The sequence below is a fragment of the Sinocyclocheilus grahami genome, unplaced genomic scaffold, assembly GCF_001515645.1.
Source record: "Sinocyclocheilus grahami isolate Dianchi unplaced genomic scaffold, SAMN03320097.WGS_v1.1 scaffold132.1, whole genome shotgun sequence".
In the NCBI taxonomy this organism is placed as follows: Eukaryota; Metazoa; Chordata; class Actinopteri; order Cypriniformes; family Cyprinidae; genus Sinocyclocheilus; species Sinocyclocheilus grahami.
The window spans coordinates 1,227,861-1,249,160 of NW_015505311.1; the positions used below are offsets into that span (position 1 = coordinate 1,227,861).

General features: G+C 35.3%; 1 protein-coding gene and 1 pseudogene across 1 annotated transcript; one reads left to right on the forward strand and one right to left on the reverse strand.

The window, feature by feature from the left end:
* Positions 1-2,404: 2,404 nt before the first annotated feature.
* On the forward strand, positions 2,405-8,074 carry LOC107590764 (fascin-like). Its single transcript, XM_016279666.1, has 5 exons — positions 2,405-3,460; positions 5,380-5,536; positions 6,339-6,460; positions 6,716-6,886; positions 7,597-8,074. Exons 1-5 carry the CDS (start codon positions 2,632-2,634, stop codon positions 7,800-7,802), a joined length of 1,485 nt encoding a protein of 494 aa, XP_016135152.1. The 5' UTR covers positions 2,405-2,631; the 3' UTR covers positions 7,803-8,074.
* A 2,980-nt stretch (positions 8,075-11,054) lies between these two features.
* On the reverse strand, positions 11,055-20,470 carry LOC107590740 (ATP-binding cassette sub-family G member 2-like; annotated as a pseudogene).
* Positions 20,471-21,300: the final 830 nt, after the last annotated feature.

Consider the following 21,300-nt stretch of genomic DNA (forward strand, 5'->3'; position numbering starts at 1 on the left):
GTTTCTGAATTTCTTTGGGTCTCAGCATGATGTCTAGCTTTTGAGGATCTTTTGGTCTACTTCACTTTGTCAGGCAGGTCTTTTTTAAGAGATTTCTTGATTGCGAACAGGTGTGGCAGTAATCAGGCCTGGGTGTGGCTAGAGAAATTGAACTCAGGTGTGATAAACCACAGTTTTAACAGGGGGGCAAACACTTCTTCACACAGGGCCATGTAGTTTTGGATTTTGTTTTCCCTTAATAATAAAAACCTTCATTTAAAAACTGCATGTTGTGTTCACTTGTGTTATCTTTTACTAATATTTAAATTTGTTTGATGATCTGAAACATTAAAGTGTGACAAACATGCAAAAAAATAAGAAATCAGGAAGGGGGCAAAAACATTTTCACACCACTGTAAATAAATAAATAATTAAAAAAAAAAATATATATATATATATATATATACACATGCAAGATTTACATATAGGATTTATATTTAGGATTTGGATTTAACATTTACATTTAACGTTTAAATTTAGATATAACATTTAAATGTAACATTCAGAATTATTTGTATATTTAACATTTAGGTTTAACATTTAGATTTAAATAGAAGATTTCGATTTAGATCAAATATTTAGATTTAGCTTTGGTCTTTTATTTTGATATAGTAATAAAAATGCATAAATTTTATTTAGGTAAATCTTGAAAAATGTATTTGTTTTGGTAGTTAAATCTGACAGAATTTTACCAGTTTTTCTTACACATTGTATTTTACCAATGGTGCCCCATTGTTCATATGCGGGGATTATTTTTTACACCAGTCACACCCCAGTCTTTCTGAGGATGACCTATAGGATTTACTGACAACAAAGAGTTAGAACTTTGGTTTAACATGTCATAAAAAGCCCTTAAACTATGTAATCTTTTGAAGGTATTTTTTGATGATTAAGCCCCTTGCATTGTAGTTTTTTTTATTTTTTTATTCCTGTATTTATGTTTTTCTTTCTTACGTTTCCTGTTATGTTTATTTTGTTTATCCTTGTATTTTTTGTTATGCAGCTATTTGGACTTCTTTGAATTGTATTAAGATTTTTCTTACTGTTATTTGTTTGGTATTTATGTTCTTCAAGCAATAATAAAAATAAAAAAACCTTTGGTTTAACGTCACATTTGAACAAGGGTGCCTTTATCATCACTTTAGTAGGGCATTACACAGAGCACATGATGAGCGCCCCCTTTTGGCCCTCCTCCTGCTGCAACCTTAGCTTTCCCAGAAAGTTGCTCATCCAGATACTGAACAAGCTCAAGCCCTCATTGGGAAGCAGATTGATAGCTGTTGCAGAAGGTCTCTTCAGTATCCCATTCACCCCAATACATAGTTTTACAGTTTTAAACAAATAATAATTATTTTAAAAGGTCACACACCTTATATGCAGACTCGTAATCAGTTTCTGTCTTTTAAATGTTGCTCATCTTAGCTATGGTGTGGACATTCTGGAACATTCTGCTCTGTCTTTTGTGCATTTCACTCATGTTGCATTGACTAAACAAACACTTGTCAAGAAAAACTGGCAAACCCTGTTATTTCACTGACAGAACTGTTAAATTAATTTCACAGACATTCGATGAGACATGGATGAGAGGGTTCAGTAAACGCACAATAAGTTATTTTTAGTGAACCCTTGTGAAAAAGAAGTGTGATTAATTGTAATGAATTTGCACTTGTGTGCTTCAATTCTTAAAAGTATATTTATTTATTTTTTAAGCATACTTGCAGATATTAATTGAATAAAAATTCACTAAGTTTACTTAACGAGTACACTTAAATACACGTAAAAAGTGCACTTTGTAATAATGTTAAATCATTACGTTGTTATAATCTTTTGTCATGCTTTACACTGATTTAAGCACATAAACACAAATTATTTGAATATATCTGTGGTGTGTTATTTGATATAACATTTAAATTTAATATATGTCAAATGTACTACATTGCAACTTCATCATTACAAATGAGTATATTTCAATTTATCACAAATGCTTGTAACCATTCGACTGTACACTTTAACCATGTCAGAGACAATAAAATTGTAGCCTACTTAAGTCCTATAAGTGGGTCCAAAAAAAAAGCTCCTAGGTTCAACTAGTTGCATTTAATATAAATTTAAGCTATAATAGATTTTCATTCTAATGTACATAACATGCATTATAAGTCTCCGAAGATTGCATTATGTTCTCACTTTCTTTTACTATCCCTTCCATAACGACACATAAATATGTACTTCTTTTCACAAGGGAAGGCACTTTTAATTTAGGATCGCTCTACTCTTCCCATAGCAACAGCAACGAGATGACGTGGGAAGGTAGCTGTTCAAACTCTTTGCATTTTACTAGGATAAATCAAGTGGTGCAAACGGCTATCCAGATCTATGATGCTTCTGAGTGTGGAATGAAATAGCAAGACATCTAAAAAGTTCACATACAGCCTACATATCAGCATCACGCGCGCGCACACACACACACACACACACACACTCTCTCTCTCTGCGTTCTCTCTCACGCGCCATCGTTCATCACTCGTCACACCCACTCCTCGGAACCGCTGCTCACTAATTCTCACCGAACCGTAACACCCAAACAGCTCTAGCATGTCTTCGGAAGGATTAGGCGAGACTTTGGTGATTCGGTTCGGGCTGATAAATGCCAATAACAAATATCTGACAGCGGAGATGTTTGGTTTTAAAATCAACGCCTCCGCGAGCTCCATGAAGAAGAAGCAGGTGTGGACCCTGGAGCAGTCCGGAGACCACGGAGACTCCAATGCCGTGTTCATCAAAAGCCACCTGGGTCGCTACCTCGCCACCGATAAGGACGGCAACGTGACCGCGGACAGCGAGCAGCCCGGCCCGGATTGTCGGTTCCTCGTGATCGCCCACGACGACGGTCGGTGGTCCCTGCAGTCCGAGCCCCATTCGCGCTACCTGGGCGGGACCGAGGACCGGATTGCGTGCTTTGCGCAAAGCATTTCGCCTGCGGAGAAATGGAACGTGCACCTGGCCGTCCATCCTCAGGTGAACGTGTACAGCATCGCGCGTAAACGGTATGCGCACCTGTGCACCGAGAGGAACGAACTCGCCGTGGACCGCGACGTGCCGTGGGGTGTGGACTCGCTGCTCACGCTCGTGTACCTGGAACACCGGTATCATCTGCAGACTGCCGACAACCGCTTCCTGACATGCAGCGGTGCCCTGACAGCCAAACCGGACACGGGCACTGGTTTCACGCTGGAATTTCGTGCGGGGAAGGTGGCTTTCCGGGACGCCACTGGCAAATACATCGCGCCCACGGGCCCTACCGGGACCATGAAGTCTGGCAAGAGCGCGCGCGTCGGCAAAGATGAGCTGTTTGTCCTCGAGCAAAGTCACGGGCAAGTGGTGCTTACCGCCAGCAACGAGAGAAACGTCTCCATGCGCCAGGGTGAGATGTGACTGCAGCATGCTGATTAAAGGAGTAGTTCACTTCCAGAATGAAAAATCTGTCATCATTTACTCACCCTCCACTTGTTTCAAACCTGTATGGGTTTCTTTCTTCTGTTGAACACAAACGAAGATATTTTGAAAAATGTTGGTATCCAAACAGTTGATGAGCACCATTGACATCCATAGTAGGAAAAAAAAATACTATGGAAGTCAATTGTGGTCATCAGCTGTTCGGATCCCAACATTTTTCAAAATATCTTCGTTTGTGTTCAACAGAAGAAAGAAACTCATACAGGTTTGGAACTAGTGGAGGGTGAGTAAATGACAGAATTTTCATTCTGGAAGTGAACTACTCCTTTAATAAATTATACTATTTATAATCGTTATGCACCATATTTGGTCGAATATAGTGAGTTTAAAGGGTTAGCTTACATAACAATGAAAATTATGTCATTAATTACTCACTCTCATGTCTTTCCAAACCCGTAAGGCCTACGTTCGTCATTGGAACACAAATTAAGATATTTTGGATGAAATGAATTTTCATTCTGGAAGTGAACTACTCCTTTAATAAATTATACTATTTATAATGGTTATGCACCATATTTGGTCGAATATAGTGAGTTTAAAGGGTTAGCTTACATAACAATGAAAATTCTGTCATTAATTACTCACTCTCATGTCTTTCCAAACCCGTAAGACCTACGTTCGTCATTGGAACACAAATTAAGATATTTTGGATGAAATATGAGAGCTTTCTGCATAGACAGCAATGTAACTACCATGTTCAAGGCCCAGAAAGAGAGTAAGGACATCGATAAAATAGCCCATGTGACATCAGTGGTTCAACCATAATATTATGAAGCTACGACAATACTTTTTGTGCGCAAAGAAAACAATAATAACGACTTTATTCAACACTTTCTTCTTCTCTTTAAGTAAAATGGGTCACTTTTGGTTTTGGTAAATCATGTAGAGTTTAGTAGTAAATGTGTCTGCACATTTTCTAGCCTGCTTTCTTACTGTTCGTTGTGAAATAATGCACGCAGGGTGTTCAACTTAAAGGGATAGTTCACCCAAAAATGAAAATTACCCCATGATTTACTCACCCTCAAGCCATCCTAGGAGTATATGACATTCTTCTTTCAGGCGAATACAATCGGAGTTATATTAAATAATGTTCAGGCTAATGCATGCTTTATAATGGGAGTGGATGGTAGCTCAAAATTTGAAGCCCCAAAATTGCACCCATCCATTATAAAAGAAGTCCACATGGCTCCGGGGGGTTAATAAAAGCCTTCTGAAGCGACACGATGCGTTTGTGTAAGAAAAATATCCATATTTACAACTTTATAAACCTTAATCTCTAGCTTCCGCTAACTGTAGTTATGTGCGTTCACAAGAGAGTGGCGTCCAGCGGATGACGTAGGGGGAGAACATTTTTGGGAGAACCCTCTTGTTTTGAGGGTCTGCTATTCTGTCACGGGTGTAGCCTACAGTATAAAGAGCATGACGAAGGAGTAGAGTCCAAGAAAGTCATATTAATAAATCCACATGGAGAACAGAACAACCACATGGGCACAAAACAATAGCAGAACAGGAACTGAGGAAAAAACAGGGCATAAATACACAGGGAACATAATGAAGATGAAAACAGAACATGTGGAGCCAATTATAAACTAAGGGAACGAACTAGGGAACTAATGCAGGGAAACAGAAAACTAAACCAAAATGGAACAGAACAGAACCTAGGCCAATTTGGCTCTGAGTTTTTGCCTTACACCCATCACTGTAAAAATGTTTTGTCAGGTAACCTAAACTATTCTTCATATGATAACATTTAAATTAATAGTTTTTATACAAGTCTATGTAACTATTGTTGATTAACTAAAGTCTGATTGAATTACTTTATTTTAGGGGTTGATTTATCAGCCAATCAGGATGAAGAGTCTGATCAGGAGGTGTTTCAAATGGAGATGGACAGGGAGACAAAGCGCTGTGCCTTCCGATCTTGCAATGGGAAGTACTGGAGTCTGACCTCAAGTGGAGCGATCCAATGCTCTGCCTCCACTAAGTAAGAACAACTGAATATACTTAACTAAGTGCAGAAAATGTCACATAGACACAATAGGCACAAGGTAGAAAAGTAGATTAGCCAGTTTGTGTCTGAAAGGATTATTTGCTGAGTGAACCAAATGGCAAAAGGAATTAATAAATGCAACAGGGAATGCAAATATAACAGCTCGTCTTGGGTAGACATTTGTTTGCATGGTCATATGTTTACTCAAGTTGTTAGACAATTATATATGTGAACCTGGACCACAAAACCAGTCATAAGGGTCAATTTTTCGAAATTGATATTTATACATCATATGATGAACAGCTGAATAAATAAGCTTTCCATTTATGTATGGTTTGTTAGGATAGGACAATATTTGACTGAGATACAACTATTTGAAAAAATGGAATCTGAGGGTGCAAAAAAATCTAAATATTGAGAAAATCGCCTTTAAAGTTGTCAAAATGAAGTCCTTAGCAATGCATATCTCTAATAAAAAATTAAGTTTTAATATATTTACAGTAGGAAATTTACAAAATATCTTCATGGAACATGATCTTTACTTAATATCCTAATGATTTTTGGCATAAAACTAAAATCAATAATTTTGACCCAAACAATGTTTTTTTTGGCTATTGCTACAAATATACCCCAGCGACTTAAGACTGGTTTTGTGGTCCAGGGTCACATATATGGATAATATAAAGACTAAAGTACACAAGCTCAATTGTGCTCAATAAGACCAGAAATGTACATTATTAAATTAAAGTAGATTATTTTTCATGTTGATTTTTAAGAAACTGACTATTTATCCCAGATCACCCAGTTGTTTCTTTGACCTTGAGTGGAAAGGGTCAAAAGTCGCACTGAAGGCCAGTAATGGTAAATACCTGGCAGCCAAGAAGAACGGACAGCTAGCAGCTGCTGTGGACTCTGCAGGTTTGTGTCTGAATGGCATTATACAATTTTTATCATGCATATGTAAATCAGTAGCACCATACATATTATTCACAGCTAATAGAATAGCATACAGTAGAATCGAATATACTTCATTCCCATTTCTGGGAAATTCATCTTGGACAACCATGACATGGCCTGTTCACAACATTAAACTCACATAGCACAGTACATAACACACAATAGATATAATAGGTTATGTACAGCATGTTTAGCCGGCGTTGTTTTGTTTAACAGGTGAGCAAGAGGAGTTTGTGTTGAAACTCATCAACAGGCCATTGATAGTGCTGCGTGGGGAACACGGTTTCATTGGTTGCCGCAAACAAGGAACCGGAACACTTGATTCCAACCGCTCATCATATGATGTCTTCCAGTTAGAGTACAACAACAATGCCTACAGCCTCAGAGGTCAGTGATGACTCATGAAGATTTACTGAAAGTCAGTAGGATTGACTGTCAGCCCCCCCCCCCCCAATTTAAATTTTCCTGGAGTCCATTTTTTTCAGCTTTAATTCTTTTCCTGGATTTAATATTAATGCGTAAGTTTGGTATTCAAAAAGCATTTCTAAATATCTGAAATCATGAAACTTATACAATTTAACAACAATTTATTAAAAGAAAAAATTTTATGTCCCTATGTAATCTATTTTATGTTTTTACAAATTCTGTTTTGTCATGTCATTGAGACATGTACAAAATTCAAATTTTTTCTGTTAATTTTTTTTTTTTTAAGTTGTGATTTTTCTGGATTTCATTTTAATGTTTAAATTAAATTTTAGTACTCAACAAAGCATGTATAAATAATTGAAATCATGAATCTTTATTTAACAACAATTTATTTAAAGTTATTTATTAAAAGAAATAAAATTTTTAGGGCCAAATAAATCTGTTTTATTTTTTTCCAAATTCTGTGATTTCTGTTTTCATTTTTCTTGATTTCGTTTTAATAGTTTAAAATAGTTTTAATAATTTAATAATCAAAACGCTTGTCTAATCAGTTGAATTTCTTCAATGCAATAATTTTATAATTTTTTTTACAATAATAGATAGGGCTCTAAGAAATGTTTTTTTCCCCCTGAAAGTTTGTTGCTTACTATGACTGTAATTTCTCTTGTCAGACTCAGTGGGGAAGTATTGGACTGTGGAGGCAGACGGCTCTGTGATCAGCAGTAGCAGCACACCTGTCTATTTCCACTTTGAGTTCTGTGATTATAATAAAGTGGCCATTAAGACAAAGGAGGGCAAGTATCTTAAGGGAGACCATGCTGGGGTGCTCAAAGCCAGCGGTCAGAGGATTGCTGAGGCGACATTGTGGGAATACTGAGAAACATTCATGAATCCACACACACACAAACATGTGTGTTCTGTAAACCTATACATAAGCATAACACATTCTTTACAGCATAAGCACAAGATGATAACACTGTCTATATCACATAATATACTAAAATATCTCATAATCTAATGGATCAAGACACAAAAACAAATTTGAATGTAAAAGTATAAACAAATGCACAACATTTCACAATGCAGTTATCACAAAGCACAAATTATCTTAAATTAAAAAAACGTATTAAATTAAATGAATAGTTCAGCTAAAAATATGAATTCTGTCAATTCAAAAAAATCTGAAACCTGTATGACTTTCTGTCTTCTGTGGAGCATAAAAGGCAATATTTTGAAGAACGTTGGGGGCAAACAACACCATTCATTTTAGTTGAATGGACAAAAAACACTTGGACATTTTTAATCTTAGAAATGTTTAAAATATCTTATTTTGTGTTCTATAGAAGAAGAAAAAAAGGTTTGGAATGCCAGAGTAAATGATGACAGAATTTTCATCTTTGGGTGAATTATCCAAATTTATGGTATACTGAAAAAAAAATTAAAAAACGGGATTATTGTCGCACAAATTGTTGATGTTCTTGGCTCAATCTCAATGATTAAGATATGGTAACACTTCACAATAAGATTTCATTTGTTAACTACATTAGTTAACATGAACAACACTTCTACAGTATTTATTCATCTTAGTTAATGATTCAATATGTACTAATACATTTTTAAATCAAAAGTTGAATTTGTTAACATTATTTAATGCACTGTGAACTAACATTAACAAACTAACACGAAAAACAAAAACAAACAAAACAATAACGATTTTACTATGTTAAAAGATAATATTCAAACTACGTCCAAACATACAGTAGTGTGTGTAATTAATATGAGGGCAGCGGAGGACATGGAGAAACATGCAGAATTTAAGCAGGTCATGACTCAGAACGGTGCTGCCGCCTAGTGGTTAAATTACTTCTTACACTCTTAAAAATAAAGGTGCTTCAAAAGGTTCTTCAAGCGATGCCATAGAAGAACCATTTTTGGTTCCACAAAGAACCATTCAGTCAAAGGTTCTTTAAAGAACCATCTCTTTCTTACCTTTTTGTAATCTGAAGAACCTTATTTCACCACAAAGAACCTTTTGTGAAACAGAAAGGTTCTTCAGATGTTAAAGGTTCTTTATGGAACCATTTAGACAAAAAGGTTCTTCTATGGCATCGTGAAGCACCTTTATTTTTAAGAGAGTACAGGAAAACATCTTAACATTCATTCAGTTCCGCACACTCATAGGCTATACATTTAAATTTATTGTGATAAAATATAAAAAGTATGAAAAAATTCTGCGCCAGTTAAGTAAAGCAAAAAAGTATGTTTATTATTGGGTGCGTAGATTCAATTAATAGAAGTAGAAAAAAAGCCAAAGCAAAAAATCCGCACACCAAAGGAAATGCAAAGTTCAAGGTCCGTAGAACAGGAGTTTATTCCTGAAGATTTACATGGAGGTGAACTTTGCATTTCGTTTGGTGTGCAGATTTTTTTGCCTTGGCTTTTTGTATTTTTCTTCTACAAAATATAAATATATGTCAAATGAATTATTTAAAGGGGTCATATGATGCGATTTCAAGTTTTCCTTTCTCTTTGGAGTGTTACAAGCTCTTGGTGCATAAAGAAGATCTGTAAAGTTGCAAAGACTAAAGTCTCAAATCCAAAGAGATATTCTTTATAAAAGTTAAGAGTCAGCCACACCTACCTAAAACGGCTCGTTCTAACACGCCCCCAACATATCTACATCACTATGTGGGAAGATTTGCATAACGCAAGTCACTGTCATTGCCTCTCAGATGCTTTCATGGCCTTATTTCGCTCTGTATAATAGCTGTTTCTAGGAAATTCTGAATCTAAATGTGCTATTACATAATGGTCAATAATTTGCTTATGCAAAATGGGCATGTGTCTCATAAGCTGAGCCTTCAGCCATAGGGTTTGTTCCTGCTCCCAAAAACATTTTTAGAGTGAACTGGCTTCTGTAATGAGGCCAGGTTTTAAATAGCTGCACCGTGGCTCAGAGAATACTGGAGAAATATCCTTGTTCACATCAGAGACATTCAGATTTCCTTACACACACATACACAGGCACACAAAACGAGTCAAAAGAAAATCATTTGTTTGTCAAATTGATACTTGTGGTATTTGCGGCCATTTTACAGTGGTTACATGACTTGTATTCGGCATTGTTCTGACTACAGGAACAACAGTGTTTTTTTATGTAGCTCTAGCTTATTGTTGATAACATGTTGATTTGCACTTTTTCGGCTAAAGCTTTTTCATGTGAATGTGTTGAAAGAAAAAGACGAAGTGTTTGTGCCTTCCTTAGTGGGATAAGATCTCCTAAGGTGTGAAAATGCATTTTTTTTTTTACTTCATTTTTATTCTCATTATGTGCCATTTGCAACTGGACATGACAATGAAATAAAGGAAATTGAATTGAAAATATAATTAACTTTTTTGTTAAATAGAACAAAATCTACGACCCTATAATTTTTCAGTACGTGCCTTCCATGTTCACAAAGAATTGAGAACTTTATTTTCATTTCATATTTTTATATTTGCATGTCACAAAGGCTTCATTCTAGTTACTATAAATTTGAATCAACAATCCAATTGTACAAATACAGTGATTTTGCTAAATAAATTAGTTAACTAATTAACAATTAGTTAACTTTTCGTGAATCGTTTTATCTAATAATTTAGCAGAAAAGCATACATAATACATTTTAAATACAGATATGTTGCAACATGGCCTTTTTTACTTCAGAGAGTATTTGAAGTGTTCAGATGCAAAAGCCTCTACGTGCCATCTGAAATTTTCTTCTAAAATGAGCATTTTTATCAGGTTCCTATATTTATGTTCAGTTATTTCACCTTAACTGCATAGAAAAGCATCTTTACATTGCCATTATAGTAAAAATACTGAACCTACACATAGAAGCCTTATAAAAATGCTCATTTTAGATGAAAATTTCAGACGGCACTTAGAGGCTTTTGCATCTGAACTCTTCATTTCATATTTCCAAAAAGGTATCAGTGTCATTCCCAGAAAGCCGAGATGAATTATTAAATTAAAATATTATAATTTACAAGTGTAAATACACATACAGAAATGGATCTAGTGGACAAAAATAACGATGTTATGAAATTACACTGTGTATGAGCGAATCTGTTATGAAGAACATGTGCATTATTTCCAGCGGTTGATTCTGCATAACTGTATGTATGCAAACGTCATACACACCAGTATAATGCCCAGAAGAGCCACCTGGTTCTGCCAGAAGCCTCACACACTGTAGTCGATCCCCTGAGATTGCAGATACATCTCTCCTTTTAGCCTGATCATAAGAATGATATCAAATACAAGATGTAAAAATCAAGACTTGGTTGTTAAGGTTTAAATTTGACCTGGTAAGTTAAAATGTAATTGAACAAAAGCTCAAAAAAATACATAATATCAATATTGTGTTTGTGATATTCACTACCATTCTAATGTTTGGGGTCAGTAAAATTATTTAATATCTATGTCTCTTATGCTCACCAAGACTGCATAATTTGATCAAAAATACAGTAAAACAGTAATATTGTAAAATATTATTACTACTTAAAATACCCATTTTCTATTTCAATATATTTTAAAATGTAATTTATTCCTGTGATAACAAAGCTGAATTTTCAGCATCATTACTCCAGTCTTCAGTGTCTCATGATCCTTCAGAAGTCATTCTAATATGCTGATTTGCTGCTCAAGAAACATTTCTTATTATAATCAGTTTTGAAAGCAGTTGTGCGGTTTCAAAAATTCAAAAGAACAGAAAGTATTAATTTTAAATTTTTTTTTTAAACATCAAATCTTACTGACCCCAAGCTTTTGAATGGTAGTGTATGTGTCTGTCATGACGTGCAAAAGGCAGAGTTATAAAACTGTGAACTGTCATTACACTTCATCTTCATTCAGTTTTTCAGCATCATTACTCCAGTCTTCAGTGTCTCATGATCCTTCAGAAGTCATTCTAATATGCTGATTTGCTGCTCAAGAAACATTTCTTATTATAATCAGTTTTGAAAGCAGTTGTGCGGTTTCAAAAATTCAAAAGAACAGAAAGTATTAATTTTAAATTTTTTTTTTAAACATCAAATCTTACTGACCCCAAGCTTTTGAATGGTAGTGTATGTGTCTGTCATGACGTGCAAAAGGCAGAGTTATAAAACTGTGAACTGTCATTACACTTCATCTTCATTCAGTGTGAGCAACTTACGTAGCATTGCCACTGTAGAAGACTGCCCCTTCATTTCATTTATAGTCACAGCCTACAAAAGAACAACACATAATTACTAATCGGCACTGCTTAAAAAGCATGTGTTGCACTTTTTGCATTTAAAAACTATTTTCTCTACTCCTCATCCTTACATATAGTCCATATTTGAAGACACTGGCCCACTTGAGCCATGACAACCAGCTGAGCATGGAGTTAAGATTCACCAGGAACCCTCCAAATACCTGCAACAAAGAGACAAAGAAAGAGCGAATAAGAAAAAGAGAATGACAAAGAACAAGAACATACTGTACGTGCAAGTGTATGTTTGAATTCTGACCATCATGAAGACAAAAGGCAAGGCAATGAGAATGTTGGCCATGGCGAATGAGCTCACGCTGGCACTGACCAGAAATGCCAAGCTGACTCCTGCCAGACTGACCATAGACATGGTCAATGCAAAGCACAAGAAGGCTGTGAATGCTGGATTCAACCCTGTTCAGAAATATATATATATACATTTGCTGTGCATATTCATGCTTTGTTTAGTATATAATACATGCTACTGATAGTTTGAATGATGTGCCACATGTTTAACATACTCATAAAGTATTATGTGACATAGAGTGTGTGCTAACCCATCATATAGTAAGAAATGCAGGAGAAGATGAATATCGGCACAATGCGATTTGGTAACAGATCCACGAACACCTTGGACAGGAAATTCACAGATGTACGGTAATATCCCCCAGAGTTCTCATGCCTAAAAAACATAATAACAATAAAAACAGACTTACATGTTTTTGTAAAAAAAAAAATATATATATATATTTTATTATTATTTTTTTTTAAAGGGACGATGCACATAAATTAACATGAGCACTTAAGTCCACGATGTAAATGTGTCAGATTTAGCCGGCAGGTTGGCAAGTTGATAGTAAAAAGTAAAAAGTCCATAAGTACATAAAACATTAAGAATCATATAAAAGGGTGAGGAACGGCAGGCGGACTTGAGAACGGCGCGGCCGGTGGGCTTGCGGCAACCACATGTGACGACCCCGGGTTGGACTCCGCTTCGTCCACTGTGAAAGCCGATCCGGAGATCCACCGTGCGAAGTTGATGTATTTCCTCAGCGACTAGCACGGATCAGCTCTAGGCATGACGAAACGGATATCGTCCTCTTTTGGAAGGCCAAACAAAGTAGTTTTGCTTTCACAACGAAACACACAGCATCTCCACAACATGGCGCCGGCGGCAGCAATAATACTACAGCGAGAATAAAAGTTAAGCCTTCTTTCTTTGCGTGAACATTTGGGCAGCGTTATGCAAATCTTCCCACACAGTGACGTAGACATGTGGGGGCGTGTTTAAATGAGCCGTTTTAGGAGGGCGTGGACAAGTCTTAACTTTTATAAAGAATATCTCTTTGGATTTGAGACTTTAGTCTTTGCAACTTTACAGATCTTCTTTATGCACCAAGAGCTTGTAACACTCCAAAGAGAAAGGAAAAATTTTAATTGCATCATATGACCCCTTTAAATGAGAATTAGAAATGCTGTTTTGACAACTAACTGAAGTAAAATAAGTTTAAGTACTAAAATTACTAAAATGAAAACTGAAAAAAATAAAAAGCTAATTCAAAATATTAATAAACACTATAAAATTATATAAATAATACTAAAATAACACTGAGAGATAAACACAATTATAAACATAATTGCTAATACTCACACAAAGATTGCTCTTCATTAATAAAGAGTTCAACTGCTGATAGGTTGCCAAACACCATGTTGATGATGAGAAAGAAGAACGCTCCAATTCTGCACAAAAACACATACACACGCACACACACACACACACACACACACACACACAGGTCAAGTTAATCTACTGGTTAACCATTTACCTGAAAATGACAAAAATACTTTTTCTCATGAAAAAATGAGGTGACATAGGATGGCGCCTTGCTCTTGGCTTCTGAAGAGGGATCTGATGGTCCAGTGATACATTTCAGCTCCTCTTTGACAGCAGCACAGTTGTGAGACTCCCTGTAAAGCTCAGCCAATGACTTCTCTAAAGAAATAGAAAGAAACTTTTGATCCACTGAAGTATATGAATGAACAACACCACAAAACATTTATTACTGTATAAAAGTCATTTTGTTTATATGTGCACATATTTGCATGCCAGTGTACCTGTTGGCATTGCAGAAGAGGTCTCCCCATTTGTTATGTCCAGAAAGAAATCTGCAGGATTGTTGAACGCCTCACAAATATAACCTAAAGAAAAGAGGAGAAAAATAATAACAATAAATGTAATAATATCTAAAAAATGTGACTGATAAATATTATTTTTCTATTTTTCTATTATGTAGAACTTAATTCTGTGGAATATTGTAGTATTTTGTGTTAATGTACAAGCAAAAAGCCTATTAGAACATTTATTATTATTATTATAATTATTATTATGTCAAAAGATAACCTTGTTTTTTTTCCTTTCATTGATATTTATGTGACCAGCATATCCGATATTATATGTCTTACCCAGACTCTGGAAGTAGTCCATGGCTTTGCCGGCAGGGCCAGCATAAACAGTTTCTCCTTTATGGAGCAGTGTCAGGTGATCCAAGGAGCCTGAAGATTGAATAACATGGCTGGTGGATAGAAAAAAATTATAATTCTACCACCCCCTGTCAACCTGAAAGACCAGAAGAGAGAAAGAAGACGGTTGAAGAGATAAGATAAAATAACGTGAACATGAAGATTTCACGTTCTTCTGGTTACCAAACAGCAGAGATTATGTAGGTACTATAGCTGAGGTACATAATAAGATGGGTGATGGAGAGTTATTAAAATAGACACAAGTTTGTACCTGTGCAAGAGAGCAATGATGCTGTTAGCTGTATTGGAGTCGAGGCCAGTGGTTGGCTCATCCAGGAACAGAAGAGTAGGAGATGTAATGAGCTCCATACCAATGCTACAGCGCTTTCTTTCTCCTCCTGATACACCTCTTATAATCTCTGTACCAATCTTGAAGAAAGACATATCTATTTAACACATTTATATTGGTTCTGTCAACCAATTTTTTAAAAAACTAATTAATTGCACTTTTTCTGTAATTATTCACAATTAATCACACCTAACATGAAAATTTGTAATCATAAGTATATTTTCATACTGTATTTCCAAATTAATACTGAGGAAGGTATATTTTAAATATTTGTATGATTGAATTTTTTTACTAAGTACTATGAATGAAATCAAGCATCACAGATACCAGTGCTGACACTGGTGCCTCTGTTAAATGGATTTTTAAAATACATTTCTGAGGATATAATGAGTAAATATAGCTATTTGACATTTGAGTAAATATAGCACATCATTTTTAAAGGTGGGGTAAGCGATTTCTGGTAGCCAATGTTGACATTTCAAATCACCAAAACAAACACGCCCCTACCCCAAAAGTGTCTCGCCCCTATTTTGATAGCTCCACCCCACACATATGTACGCAACCCAGGCAACGATTAGTTCTGTGAATTTAACAAAGCAAAACCAATGTTACATCGTGTCTACACCAGACGCGAGTGGTGCGGCGCCTCAAAATACACCATAGATATACATATACTGTATATATATATATATACAGTATATACATATCTATGGTCTACACTGCGTTCTATTTATGATGTATTGACACAAATTTCAAAAGATTTTCAACGGTCGCTTTGTCGCGTCCAGTGTACTAGACAGACTTTAGCTGTTACTCGGACAGTTTAGCAGACACAGTGTTACTCACCTATCGAGAAGAAACAAAGCAACCTCGGCGTCCAATCGCAGGCCTTCCACTCCTTGAGTTCTCTCCAGTGCTGGAAAGCTGATCCGATATTTACACGGGTCCTACTTCTTGCCTTATCATAAGCCTTCTTTTGAAAATAAAAATGTCATAATTTCACTACTTATTCATTTTAAGACAGATAAAAACTAAATTAAAAACAAAAAACTATACCACATTAATTAATTAATTATTATTCTTTTTATTTAAGTGTCAATAGCATTTGTGACTAACCTTGGTGTCTGCACAGTCCTCTAATCCCAGCTCCTGAATGATGCTCGCCACTTTTTTTTCTTATCAGCAGTGGAATACTGTTTCCTTGGCAACTCCAACAGGCCTAACTTTTGATTTAACTTAAAACAATCTTCATATAAACCCATTATAATAAATGACACATTTAGGCAGGTCTTTAATATATTGTGTTGTATATAGTATTATTGTAATAAAGTGATGTTTCTGTCTTTGTGAATATTAGATCTGTCTGTTTGAATGAGAGCTGTCAGTTAATTTTTCCTAGAAAATTCCTAGTTTAAACTTTTCAATATTTTCAGGAAGGGAGATAATGGATGATGCTTTAATTGCCTTAATTATTTTTAATGCATAAAACAGAAAATACTAATCACAGGATTAAGCATGCTATTTTTGACCTTATTTAATAACCCTTATTTAAATGTCTTTTACCATATTTATTTAGGTAGAAGTATTTTTGAGTCATGAATACCATTTGAAACTTAACCCTTAACTGCCATTGTCATAAAAAAGATTTTTGTTACCTTGTGACCTTGACTTTTCTCAAATATAAATAATATTTTAAAATAAAAATGTCATAATTTCACTACTTATTCATTTTAAGACAGATAAAAACTAAATTAAAAACAAAAAAGACTATACCACATTAATTAATTAATTATTATTCTTTTTATTTAAGTGTCAATAGCATTTGTGACTAACCTTGGTGTCTGCACAGTCCTCTAATCCCAGCTCCTGAATGATGCTCTCCACTTTTTTTTCTTATCAGCAGTGGAATACTGTTTCCTTGGCAACCGCACATTTCCAGAGAATAAAAAATTCTCCCGCACAGTCAGAGTGCCCATCAGGATATCATCCTACAGAAGGAGACAGACAGACAGACAGACAGACATAGAGCAAAGAAAATGTTAAGAATAAAAAACAATTAAATGAATGTGTTTGATTTTGAGCAAAGCAAAAGTTTGGAACAGGAGACAAAATAATTTGATTACATAATAATCTTCCCCACATTAACACTTACATGTGTTACACAACAGAGCAGAATATTCCTTTAACCTCACAAGAAGACATACTAATGACTGTAAAATTCTGCATTCTCACCTGTACGACATAGGCAGACATAAGACGGAGGTCAGAGGTCACGACCTTTTTGTCCACCAGAACTTGTCCTGAACGAAAACCACAAGGATCTTTCCTACCAGCGAACACATCTAACAACCTTCACACAAAAAATAAATGTTAGAAATTGTGTGTAGTTGCCAGCTTGTGGTAATTCTATAGTCTGCTGATTCTGTGAGCATCTTACGATGTTTTGTCACTTCCTGTTGCTCCCATGATTGCATTCAAGCCCGTTTTCATGATTCCACTAAAACAGGAAATATCAAAGCAGTCTTATAAGTGCACTGTAAAAATGTTTATCAAACAACACAAAAAGAGTAAATACATTAAAGGTGTGGCAAGTGATTTACCGGAGATGTCCGGTGTAGACACGGTGTTACTCACCTATCAAGAAGAAACAAAGCAACCTCGGCGTCCAATCACAGGCCTTCCCGCTCCTTGAGTTCTCTCCAGCGCTGGAAAGCTGATCCGATATTTACACGGGTCCTACTTCTTGCCTTATCATAAGCCTTCTTTTGCTCCGCAGACATTTTCCTCTTTTGTTTTTTATCTGCCATCTCTATTTTTCTGTTGCTCGGCTCGGCTAATGTCCATCCTGTGGACTGAATGCTCTCTCCTCCACATCATGAGTAGACACGCCTCTTACTGCTGATTGGCTACAAGTTTGTTTTGCTACTCGGCCCAAATCAGTTTTCTAAAGCGTTTTTGAAAAAATACATACCCCACCTTTAAAGTAAAGACATTTATAATGTTACAAAAGATTTCTATTTCAAATAAATGTCGTTCTTTTGAACTTTCTATTCATCAAAGAATCCTGAAATAAATTTAAAAAAAACTTTCACACAAATATTAAGCAAAGTGACTGTTTTCAACATTCATAATAATAAGAAATGTTTCTGAATATTAGTAAGTATAGAGCAGTAAATCAACATATTAGAATGGCATCTAAAGGATCATGTGACACTGAAGACTAGAGTAATGATGCTGAAAATTCAGCTTTGCATCACACTAATAAATTATATTTTTAAATATATTTAAAAAAAACAGTTATTTAAAATTTCAACAATATTTCAAAATATTACTGTTCTTATCGTATTTTCATTAAATAACTGCCAACTTGATGAGCATAAAAGATTCTTTCAAAAACATAAAAAAATCACTAGTGTATAATTGATCATACTAAATAATAGTTCACAATTTCACAGTCACTTTTTATTTAACAGTTACTTTAAATGTTTTTGCACGAGGCATATTTTTGGTGATCTGAATTGATTATGATATATGCAACAAAAGTGCAGTCTATGTATATAGTAGTGATATATAATAATTAAATAAGTGACATAGTTGTTGTACTGAATATAAAGTACTGTTTGCTAAATATATTTAAAAAAAAAAAAACAGTTATTTAAAATTTCAACAATATTTCAAAATATTACTGTTCTTATCGTATTTTCATTAAATAACTGCCAACTTGATGAGCATAAAAGATTCTTTCAAAAACATAAAAAAATCACTAGTGTATAATTTATCATACTAAATAATAGTTCACAATTTCACAAAGTCACTTTTTTATTTAACAGTTACTTTAAATGTTTTTGCACGAGGCATATTTTTGGTGATCTGAATTGATTATGATATATGCAACAAAAGTGCAGTCTATGTATATAGTAGTGATATATAATAATTAAATAAGTGGCATAGTTGTTGTACTGAATATAAAGTACTGTTTACCATTTTTGTTATAAAAATAATAGAAAAACTATTCAAAAATTAGTTATATTTCTTGTGAAAAGAAAAGAAAAGAAACGAAAAAACATCACCGCACAAACAATATGGAGAACTATAATTTCAGTACTTCTTTTTTTCATTCTAATCTCTAAACATGTAAACCCTGGACAAACTTTGGGTGATATTTTAGCATTAAGTCAGAGTTGGGCCCGGCACCTTTACACACACCGTTGTGCCATCACTTTCCCCAGCAGGCAACACTTTTAGCTTACACACATCCATGGAGCTGGAGAGACTGAGGCAGAGAAGACGAGAGAAAAAGTGACAAGCTTCCAGGTGGAATAAACATTTAAGGGTCTATTGACGCCCCACCTTTTCAGGACCTTATACTCCAGACATGAATTACCAATACAACCTGAGGTCACTGCGTGTCTCCTGTCAAAGTCCTCGCACGCCCCGGTTCTACCTAACACTTGCTGACAACCTTGCGCCGGGTGTATGAAAGGGCCCAAAGTGTGACAACTGATATTTCTATGCATTTTATGTAAATAGTCTGCTATACTGTCATGAAGATCTCATAGAGTTACATTAAAGCTATCAGAATTTCATCTTACTTTTTGGCCATAAAAATATCAGCAGCTGAAGTTTGGGCCTCTGAATAAAATCGATTGTGAGCCCCATATTCTTCTTTATGATGTAGGCTATCAAATATGTAACTTGCCAAAAAAAAACATAAATGCAAACTATTTTTAGATTTATTTGTATATTTTGTCTCAATGCTCAATAAACTGTTTCACAAAAAAAATGTATGACTATTATTTCATGTCCGTTTTTAGCTACAAGGTTAAGTAAAAATGTAGAATGAAGCTGTCATGTTTTCTTAGAGGGAAGGATCTATAGCAGGGGTGGCGAACTCCAGTCCTGCAGAGCTCAGCTCCAACCCTAATAAAAACTCACCTGCCTGTAGCTTCTTAGTAACCCTTCAGTTATTTAACAGTTACTTTAAATGTTTTTGCACGAGGCATATTTTTGGTGATCTGAATTGATTATGATATATGCAACAAAAGTGCAGTCTATGTATATAGTAGTGATATATAATAATTAAATAAGTGGCATAGTTGTTGTACTGAATATAAAGTACTGTTTACCATTTTTGTTATAAAAATAATTATAAACTAAAAATTTGTTATATTTCTTGTGAAAAGAAAAGAAAAGAAACGAAAAAACATCACCGCACAAACAATATGGAGAACTATAATTTCAGTACTTCTTTTTTTCATTCTAATCTCTAAACATGTAAACCCTGGACAAACTTTGGGTGATATTTTAGCATTAAGTCAGAGTTGGGCCCGGCACCTTTACACACACCGTTGTGCCATCACTTTCCCCAGCAGGCAACACTTTTAGCTTACACACATCCATGGAGCTGGAGAGACTGAGGCAGAGAAGACGAGAGAAAAAGTGACAAGCTTCCAGGTGGAATAAACATTTAAGGGTCTATTGACGCCCCACCTTTTCAGGACCTTATACTCCAGACATGAATTACCAATACAACCTGAGGTCACTGCGTGTCTCCTGTCAAAGTCCTCGCACGCCCCGGTTCTACCTAACACTTGCTGACAACCTTGCGCCGGGTGTATGAAAGGGCCCAAAGTGTGACAACTGATATTTCTATGCATTTTATGTAAATAGTCTGCTATACTGTCATGAAGATCTCATAGACTTACATTAAAGCTATCAGAATTTCATCTTACTTTTTGGCCATAAAAATATCAGCAGCTGAACCAAATTGCATATTTTTGCTCAGTTTGGGCCTCTGAATAAAATCGATTGTGAGCCCCATATTCTTCTTTATGATGTAGGCTATCAAATATGTAACTTGCCAAAAAAAAACAAAAATGCAAACTATTTTTAGATTTATTTGTATATTTTGTCTCAATGCTCAATAAACTGTTTCACAAAAAAAATGTATGACTATTATTTCATGTCCGTTTTTAGCTACAAGGTTAAGTAAAAATGTAGAATGAAGCTGTCATGTTTTCTTAGAGGGAAGGATCTATAGCAGGGGTGGCGAACTCCAGTCCTGCAGAGCTCAGCTCCAACCCTAATAAAAACTCACCTGCCTGTAGCTTCTTAGTAACCCTTCAGACCTTGATTAGCTTGTTCAGGTGTGTTTGATTAGGGTTGGCAAAACTCTGCAGGGCTGCGGCTCTCCAGGACCGCCGTTCGCCACCCCTGATCTATAGTCTTGT

What these genes read in the sequence shown, in the direction of transcription:
- LOC107590764 (XM_016279666.1), top strand. Translation starts at nt 2,632, where the DNA reads ATGTCTTCGGAAGGATTAGGCGAGACTTTGGTGATTCGGTTCGGGCTG. An exon ending in CAATGCTCTGCCTCCACTAA is followed by an intron (nt 5,537 to 6,338) that starts GTAAGAACAACT and finishes TATTTATCCCAG; the next exon opens with ATCACCCAGTTGTTTCTTTG. An exon ending in AGCTGCTGTGGACTCTGCAG is followed by an intron (nt 6,461 to 6,715) that starts GTTTGTGTCTGA and finishes TTTGTTTAACAG; the next exon opens with GTGAGCAAGAGGAGTTTGTG.